The 9,234-nt window shown below is 44.5% G+C and overlaps 1 protein-coding gene across 1 annotated transcript; it reads right to left on the reverse strand.

Annotated features, from left to right (window-relative positions):
* Window positions 1-163: 163 nt before the first annotated feature.
* Window positions 164-3,495, reverse strand: LOC121543722 (putative violet-sensitive opsin). Its single transcript, XM_041853867.2, has 5 exons — window positions 3,091-3,495; window positions 2,763-2,931; window positions 997-1,162; window positions 631-870; window positions 164-461 (listed from the first exon to the last, which is right to left on the reverse strand). The coding sequence occupies exons 1-5, from the start codon at window positions 3,446-3,448 to the stop codon at window positions 372-374; spliced, it is 1,023 nt and encodes a 340-aa protein (XP_041709801.1). The 5' UTR covers window positions 3,449-3,495; the 3' UTR covers window positions 164-371.
* Between the last annotated feature and the right edge of the window lie 5,739 nt (window positions 3,496-9,234).

Here is a 9,234-nt window from a genome sequence, read left to right on the forward strand (position 1 = left end):
AAGCCATCATCAGACAGGTTCGGTCAATATTCAGAATGAAATGTACATGATTCATAACTTTCTTAAACAGGGTGCGATTTGTGGGGGAGAGGAGAGAGGAGAAAATAACCCCCTTCTTTTTGGCTATTATGGTGTCCTAAGGGGTGTTCCCATTTGAATTAAAAAATAAAATGGCCAACAATACCACCGCAAACCCTATACAAATCGCACACTGATTATGATAAGAATAATACTATGGAGTTTGGAGAAGTTCTCTGACAGTAGGACCTTCCTGGTATGAAGCAGTGGAGGTAAGGGGCAGTCAGGTCTTGGCTGTTGGGGATGGGGCTGTTGGGGATGGGCTCCTGATGGACTGAGACCAGCGTCACAGCTTATGCTGTGGAGACCTCAGTCTTGGAGGCTGAAACTGAAGTCTCCTCAATCTGCTTTCCAAACACGGTCTCCATGATGCAGGCGTTGAACTGAGGAGAGGGAAGTAGATTTATATGACAGAGAATGAACATGATAAGGTTGTGTGTTCTGTTCTGACTCACCTCTGATGTGCTTCATTTCTGAGTGTTTGTCAATGACTGAGTGTGTGTCTGCCACTATGTCGGTGTATATCTATGCATTTGGGGGTTATAGACTCACCTGTTTGTTCATGAAGGCGTAAATGAGAGGGTTGTATACACAGGAGCTTTTAGAGAAGAAAGCAGGGATGGTGACCAGGCGGTAGTCTTTGTTCTCCTCTGTTGAATAGGCAAAGTACAAGGCTGCCAGGGCGTAGGGGCCGTAACACAGAATGAAGGAGCACACCATCACAATCACCATCCTGGATACTTCCTTCTCTGCCTTCTGGGTGGAAACTGACTCAGCCTGCGCAGCTGCCACCTACACATACACACACACAGAAACACACACAGGACAAGCTGGTCACGTCTGGGTTCCAAATCATGACTATTCTGTACTTTGTTTTGTTTTTGTACGTTTTTTAAACCCAGAATGCATTGTACTCACAGCCCGTAGTGCTCCCAGTAGCTGGGAGTAGGAAAAGAAGATGATGATCATGGGCAAGATGAAACAGGTCACCATGAGGAAGTTGGTGTAGCTGGCACAGTGGAACTCCTCGTTGTTTGTGTACCAGTCAGGTCCACAGGAGCAGCCCAGACCCTCAGGGATATACCTGTAAAATAAACCCAAGTTACAGTAACTAAAGCCCCACACAGTGTCTGTCTGCAGGTTTTCATCCTTGCCTATATCAATCAGCGACTTATCTAGACTTGGAAAGCAGCGAGCGATGCAGACTTTGAAGCCAATTAGTGACATTAATTGCAAACTCAGAACCTTGCACGTGTACGGCAAAACCATTTTAGGATATTTACCATTTTCCCCAATGTGAACCAAATAGCCTAATAGTAGCCAAATACAAATAGTATTTATTCATCCAAACTACACTGAACAAAAATATAAACGCAACATGTAAAGTGTTGGTCCAATGTTTCATGAGATGAAATAAAAGATCCCAGAAATGTTCCATGTGCACAAAAGGCTTATTTCTCTAAAATGTTGTGAACAAATTTGTTTACATCCCTGTTAGTGAGCATTTCTCCTTTATCAAGATTATTAATATTTTAGTCATTTAGCAGACACTCTTATCCAGAGCGACTTACAGTTAGTGAGTGCATACATTTTTCATACTGGCCCCCCGTGGGAATCGAACCCACAACCCTGGCGTTGCAAGCACCATGCTCTACCAACTGAGCTACACGGGGCCTAATCCATCCACCTAACAGGTGTGGCATATCAAGAAGCTGATTAAACATCATGATCATTACACAGGTGCACCTTGTGCTGGGGACAGTAAAAGGCCACTCTAAAATGTGCAGTTTTGTCACACAACATCTGCCACAGATGTCTCAAGTTTTGAGGGAGCGTGCAATTGGCATGCTGACTGCAGAAATGTCCACCAGAGCTGTTGCAAGATAATTTAATGTTCATTGCTCTACCATAAGCCGCCTCCAATGTAGTTTTAGATCATTTGGCAGTACGCCCAACCGGCCTCACAACCGCAGACCACGTTTATGGAGTCGTGTGGGCGAGTGGTTTGCTGATGTCAACATTGTGAACAGAGTGCCCCAAGGTGGTGGTGGGGTTAGGGTATGGGCAGGCATAAGCTACAGACAACGAACTCAATAGCATTTTATCAATGGCAATTTGAATGCACAGAGATACTGTGACGAGATCCTGAGGCCCATTGTCGTGCCATTCATCCACCGCCATCACCTCATGTTTCAGCATGATAATGCACGGCCTCATGTCGCAAGGATCTGTACACAATTCCTGGAAGCTGAAAATGTCCCAGTTCTTCCATGGCTTGCATGCTCACCAGACATGTCACCCATTGAGCATGTTTGGGATGCTCTGGATCAACGTGTACAATAGCGTGTTCCAGTTCCTGCCAATATCCAGCAACTTCACACAGCCATTGAAGAGGAGTGGGACAACATTGCACAGGCCACAATCAACAGCCTGATCAACTCTATGCGGAGGAGATATGTTGCGCTGCATGAGGTGTCACACCAGATACTGACTGGTTTTCTGATCCACACCCCTACCTTTTTAAAAAAGGTATTTGTGACCAATAGATGCATATCTTTATCCACAGTCGTGAAATCCATAGATTAGTAAAATCTTTGAAATTGTTGCATGTTGCGTTTATATTTTTGTTCAGTATATAATACAGTACAAGATCAAAGTGGGTGTGAGAGGCTGGGGATCAGTACCTGCTCCAGCCGAAGAATGGTGGGGTGGCACATCCGATCCCCATGACCCAGGTGAAGGCAACAGCTGCCAGAGCCTGGTTGTTGTCAAATTTGAAGGTGCCGAAGGGTTTGCAGATGACCACGTATCTTTCAAAGGCAAGGACAGCCAGGGACCAAGCTGACACCAACCCTGAGGAAGAGGGAAGGAGACATCAACATGTTAGGAGACATCAAAGACATCGAACACAAGAACTTTGCAAATAGTTTGCATGCATATAATCAGAAGGGTAAAATGAATCACTAAAGTTGTTGTTGCTTTTTTTGTTCCTATGATGATGTTTGAATTTACCTGCTATTGAACCCATGCAAGATTCCATTGCACACAAGGTGTGACCCATGAAGAAGTATCCTCTCGTACTAGCGATGAACACCTGACTCACAGAGAACGTCACAAAGATGAAACCTGCTAACGAGACGTTGACCAGGATGTAGTTCAGCGGTTGTCTCAGCTTCTTGTACTTCACTGTCACCAGGAGAATGACAAAGTTTAGGGGTGTTCCTGCAAAGAACACAAAGCCCATGAAAGCGGTCTGTAGGTAGAAAGCCCATGCTGGGGCCAGGTGATACTGTGGCCCCTCGAATGGGCTGATTTTAGAGATGTTCTCATACAGATAGAAGTCCTTTGCCATCTTGGCTCCTCTCTGCATCTGACCACCACCCGTACGTTCCTGAGATGTGCCCTGAGATGCTGGAAGTCTCCCTTTTATATGTCCATAAACCACATATAAACCTCTTATAAGTGATGCCAGGAACAAGCTTCTCCTGCGGATCTTCCTGATCTTGTTGGTGGAAGAATAAACTTTAGGATTAAGTTGCCCCCGTGACAGTGACCTTCTGCCAGAAGAGACCTTACTTTGTTGGGCGCAGTAATCCATTTTAAAGGAGCCAGTGAGAAAGAATTGAATAATTTAATTTGTAGTAGAGACATGCTGTTTTTGTTGGTGCGGACAGTGCTAGGATGGAAAACATCGCCATACTTTTGGAGTTTGTAACGTATATCACTGATTCAAGCTAGGCTGTGTCGGCTGCTCTTATGAGGTGGTAACTGCCGTTTCCAGTTCCCATTAATCTCTGAGGGACTAATCTTTGAGGGACATTAACCTTCCTTCGAACATAACCCAGGGGGAGCGGGAAAGGGATGTGGCGAACGGGGTAGAAAGAACAAGCTGACTGGGCAGTGGCACTTACCTCCACAATGTTTGGAAACTCCACTTTAAAAATGAATTATGTTAAGTGTTAATCCATCAACACATTTACTCATTCATTACAGATTCTAAGCAAACCTAGAGAGCCTTGATCTCATTGTCTACCTTTCTACAGGGAAGCTCTTGCACACTGAGCACAGTGTGAAAGACTGTTTAAATGTCAATTGATTTTTCAATCTTACATTTAAAAGTCACATTCAGGTCTAAATGTACCAATTGGCATCAAGATGTAGCTTGCATGGAACAAAAAAGGAGGGCCATATAACAAACAGCAGTAGGTTAGAGTGGTGGAACAGCAACCTGAGGGTTTCCAGTTTGAATCCCCAATTCGTACAGAAGAATCTGGCCCTTGAGCAAGGCATGTAACCCTTAAACTGCTCCTTGGATTACACTATCTGAATTGATGACCTTTGACGAGGGACAGAGATTACGGTTTAGAGTTAGAGATAAACCTTGATCGGGTGAAAACAGAAAGCTTACGACTATCCGGCAGCAAGCCAATAAGTCCCCTATACACCCCACCCCCCTAGTCCATTCCTCCCTCCTTCACTGGAAAGGATGTCTAGTAGGTTTCTGAGAGTTGAAATCAGGTGAACTCTGATCAACATACCTCACTAACAAATAATATATTTTCACTACCATGATTCTTCTCTGAACAGGACATGGATATTCAGAACATTCACATTTTAGTCATTTAGCAGACACTCTTATACAGAGCAACTTACAGTTAGTGAGTGCATACATATTTTTTTTATTTTTCATACTGGCCCCCCGTGGGAATCAAACCCACAACCCTGGCGTTGCAAACGCCATGCTCTACCAACTGAGCTACATCCCTGCCGGCCATTCCCTCCCCTACCCCGGGCCAATTGTGCACTGCCCCATGGGTCTCCTGGTCGCGGCCGGCTACGACAGAGCCTGGATTCGAACCAGGATCTCTAGTGGCACAGCTAGCACTGCGATGCAGTGCCTTGGACCACTGCGCCACTCGGGAGATCTTCCACCAGAACGTTTTGTATATTTTTCCTCTTCACGATATCATAGCATATATTGTCAGGGATGGCAGCCGCAGACCTTGGATCTGCGAAGTGTCTCAGCTACTTTTTTCAGTTACTGTCTTTTTGCAATAACTCATGCAGACACACCAATAGGCAAACATACTCTCATGACACCACCCCACTATGTAAACATGGAAAAGTGTTCCCCATCTTATTGATTTCCTTGATCAACTTTATTCTATAGTAGTTGGACTTATTTTTTTAACTCATACATGGTCATGACTAACAGGTAGAGCTAATGTTAGCTACATAAGATGCTTAGTTTTGTTGTCAGTTGCCCTTTCCCTGAGCTTCATCACATGTGAACCCTTTCTTCCATCAACCTGCTGCCTGGTGCCTGCCATGTATCGCTTGACATTGTGGTCTTAAAATGCCACAATACAGGGATGAGCCTTAATCTGGAAACAAGATTTACCTGAGATGTACCTGGCAAATCCTTAGAATCTCTGCAAACTGCAGGGATGTAACATGGGATTAGGATCAAACTACAGGATCATCCCTTTAGCCACAGATTGTGGGGTCAAATGACTAATTTGAGGAAGGATCAAGGGTCGGTTTACTGGTAAATCTCCCTACTCCTCACCGCGCCCCCCGTCCTCCTTTTTATATACCTGCACACAGTCAGCCTATCCTCTTTTCCTTGGAACCTTTCCAAGGAACCTTTTCCTCTTCCATCCTCCTCCTCTGTCCTCCTCTGTCGCTCATGTCTTTTCAGATCAGTGCTACTCTAGTTAAGTTTAAGGCAGTAGGGACCAGCTAGTTTGATCTAGTTTTGATCTAGTTTTTGCTTGAAAACCAGAGCTTCTTCCAATTTACCAGCAGCAATAAAGGTATGCTTTTTTAATTTCCAGTATTTTTGTATGGGTGAGTAGGCTTGTTTAACTATATTTCACCTTAGCGTTTGGGTAGGTCATTTAATTTGAGGTATATTGATCAGTTTAAGATTTTAGCTTTAAGGATAAATCTCAGTCGACAACGCTTATTTGACCGAGATTGGATCTTTGGAAAAATGTATGTAACTTTTAGCATTAAAAATTATTTTATATAGTTTGACACTAATGACAAAAAAAACTGTGTTTGTACTGTACAGCAAACCGAAGTGCATGCATTGTGATTACCCTTATCTTGAAAGATGTTTTCCTCAAACTAGGTGAAGATGAAGGACCACTACCCTTCAAGATACATGGTGAAGAAAAGATGGAGAGCAAGTGAGAGAACGGGTGCAAGATAGATATCATCCCCAGACTCAGGGTTGTATCATAACCAAGCTGTATGGTTTAGACGTATGGGTATGATACGACCTGGGTTTGGCGGTGGTCTGCTGCTGCCTTCAAACAGAGGATGCTAACACCAATGGCTCTCTATAACTGAGTATTTGGCGTGTATTTTCTTCCCTTTTACTTTTTCTTTCCATTTTGCCAAGAGAAGAATGTAATAGCAGCCAAAATGTAATTGTTTTAACAGCTGTAAAATTGCTTAAAATGACACTCTTTACTTTTGTATTTTGTGTTTTGTGACAAAAGTATTCTCCAAAAAGTGATCCACAAAATAAACTGAATGGAACGACCCTTGTACTTCTGTCCACTCTGCCCTTGTGAGATCATGGTCAATAGAAACGCATCCATTTGAAAACCCTTAGATTAGCAGTTGTGGGGGTTGGTGACACCAGTGGGATCTACCCGGTACAGCCAGAAGAGGACTGGCCACCCAGTTTTTCCTAGCCACTGTGCTTCTGCCTCTGCATTGCTCGCTCTTTGGGGTTTTAGCCTGGGTATCTGTAAAGCACTTTTTGACAACTGCTGATTTAAAAAGGGCTTTATGAAATAAATGAAATCTTGTGAAGTAACAGCATAATGATCCTAAAGGGGCAAACCACATCCTCTTGGTGCGCCAGGTAAACTAAATCAAGTGCATCTAAGAGTTGATCTTTTAAAATATAGTGATGCTTTAATCAAAGCTTTCACACACAGGCTTCTAAACACCCATAGTAAATGTAAAACAACACTCCTTATAAAGCAAGTAACAATTAACAAACTTGAGATACACTATATATTCACAAGTATGTGGACACCCCTTCAAATTAGTGGATTCAGCTATTTCAGCCACACCCATTGCTGACAGGTGTATAATCTCCATAGACAAACATTGTCAGTAGAATGGCCTTACTGAAGAGCTCAGCGACTTTCAACGTGGCACCGTCATAGGATGCCACATTTCCAACAAGTCAGTTTGTCAAATTTCTGCCCTGCTAGACCGGCCCATGTCAACTGTAAGTGCTGTTATTGTGAAGTGGAAACGTCTAGGAGCAACAACGGCTCAGCTGCGAATTGGTAGATCACCATGCGCAATGCCAAGCGTCGGCTGGAGTGGTGTAAAGCTCGCCGCCATTGGACTCTGGAGCAGTGGAAACGCATTCTCTGGAGTGATGAATCACGCTTCACCATCTGGCAGTCCGACAGACGAATCTGGGTTTGGCTGATGCCAGGAGAACACTACCTGCCCGAATGCATAGTGCCAACTGTAAAGTTTGGTGGAGGAGGAATAATGGTCTGGGGCTGTTTTTCATGGTTCAGGCTCCTTAGTTCCAGTGAAGGGAAATCTTAACGCTACAGCATACTATTACATTTTAGACGATTCTGTGCTTCCAACTTTGTGGCAACAGTTTGGGGAAGGCCCTTTCCTGTTTCAGCATGACAATTCCCCCATGCACAAAGCGAGGTCCGTACAGAAATGGTTTGTCGAGAACTTGACTGGCCTGCACAGAGCCCTGACCTCAACCCCAACAAACACCTTTGGGATGAATTGGAACGCTGAGTGCGAGCCAGGCTTAATCACCCAACATCAGTGCACTACCTCACTAATGCTCTTGTGGCTGAATGGAAGCAAGTCCCCGCAGCAATGTTCCAACACCTAGTGGAAAGCCTTCCCAGAAGAGTGGAGGCTGATATAGCAGCAAAGGGAGGACCATCTCCATATTAATGCCCATGATTTTGGAATGAGATGTTCGACAAGCAGGTGTCCACATACTTTTGGTCATGTAGTGTACTTACACCCATGAAGCATGCCTATAGTGGCAGGAGTTTTTCTAACCATGTGACCTGACCAGGAAAAACTTGGGGTCCAATGTCTCCTTTGCATCAGGTTACTCTCCTGCAGGGCAACTATTGACAACTGCTCGGAAGACGCAAACCTGTAATGAGCCACTATCTGGTATCTATCTTTGTTACTAGTACCCCCATTTGAGAACAACTGTTGTAAATCATGCACTTTGCTTACATCTAGTGGTCTTTCAGTGTATATTGGGATTCTCTTACAAAAACATGTACATACCGCCTAGCTACATAGTTATACATTGTAACCATAAATTAAATTAAATTAAATCAAAATTAATTGAATTAAATGTGTTGTTACCTACCCTTACCACCTGGGGGCGGCCCGTCAGGAAGTCCAGGATCCAGTTGCAGAGGGAGGTGTTTTGTCCCAGGATCCTTAGCTTAGTGATGAGCTTTGAGGGCGCTATGGTGTTGAACGCTGAGCTGTAGTCAATGAATAGCATTCTCACGTAGGTGTTCCTCTTGTCCAGGTGGGAAAGGGCAGTGTGGAGTGCAATAGAGATTGCATCATCTGTGGATCTGTTGGGGCGGTATGCAAATTGGAGTGGGTCTAGGGTTTCTGGGATAATGGTGTTGATGTGAGCCATGACCAGCCTTTCAAAGCACTTCATGGCTACAGACGTCAGTGCTACGGGTCGGTAGTCATTTAGACAGGTTATCTTAGTGTCCTTGGGCACGGAGACTATGGTGGTCTGCTTGAAACATGTTGGTATTACAGACTCAGTCAGGGGACATGTTGAAAATGTCGGTGAAGACACTTGCCAGTTGGTCAGCACATGATCGGAGTACACGTCCTGGTAATCCGTCTGGCCCTGCGGCCTTGAGAATGTTGACCTGCTTAAAAGTCTTACTCACATCGGCTACGGAGAGCGTGATCACATAGTCATCCGGAACAGCTGGTGCTCTCATGCATGCTTCAGTGTTGCTTGCCTCGAAGCGAGCATAGAAGTGGTTTTGCTCGTCTGGTAGGCTTGTGTCACTGGGAAGCTTGCGGCTGTGCTTCCCTTTGTAGTCTGTAATAGTTTTCAAGCCCTGCCACATCCGACGAGCGTCAGAG

Source organism: Coregonus clupeaformis, chromosome 28, assembly GCF_020615455.1.
Source record: "Coregonus clupeaformis isolate EN_2021a chromosome 28, ASM2061545v1, whole genome shotgun sequence".
In the NCBI taxonomy this organism is placed as follows: Eukaryota; Metazoa; Chordata; class Actinopteri; order Salmoniformes; family Salmonidae; genus Coregonus; species Coregonus clupeaformis.

Bases quoted from the DNA above. Each gene is read 5' to 3' on its own strand.
- LOC121543722 (XM_041853867.2), bottom strand. From the start codon at position 3,448: ATGCAGAGAGGAGCCAAGATGGCAAAGGACTTCTATCTGTATGAGAAC. The intron at 1,163-2,762 runs GTACTGATCCCC...TTTATTTTACAG, and splicing joins CCATTCTTCGGCTGGAGCAG to GTATATCCCTGAGGGTCTGG. The intron at 871-996 runs GTGAGTACAATG...GTGTATGTGTAG, and splicing joins TACTGGGAGCACTACGGGCT to GTGGCAGCTGCGCAGGCTGA.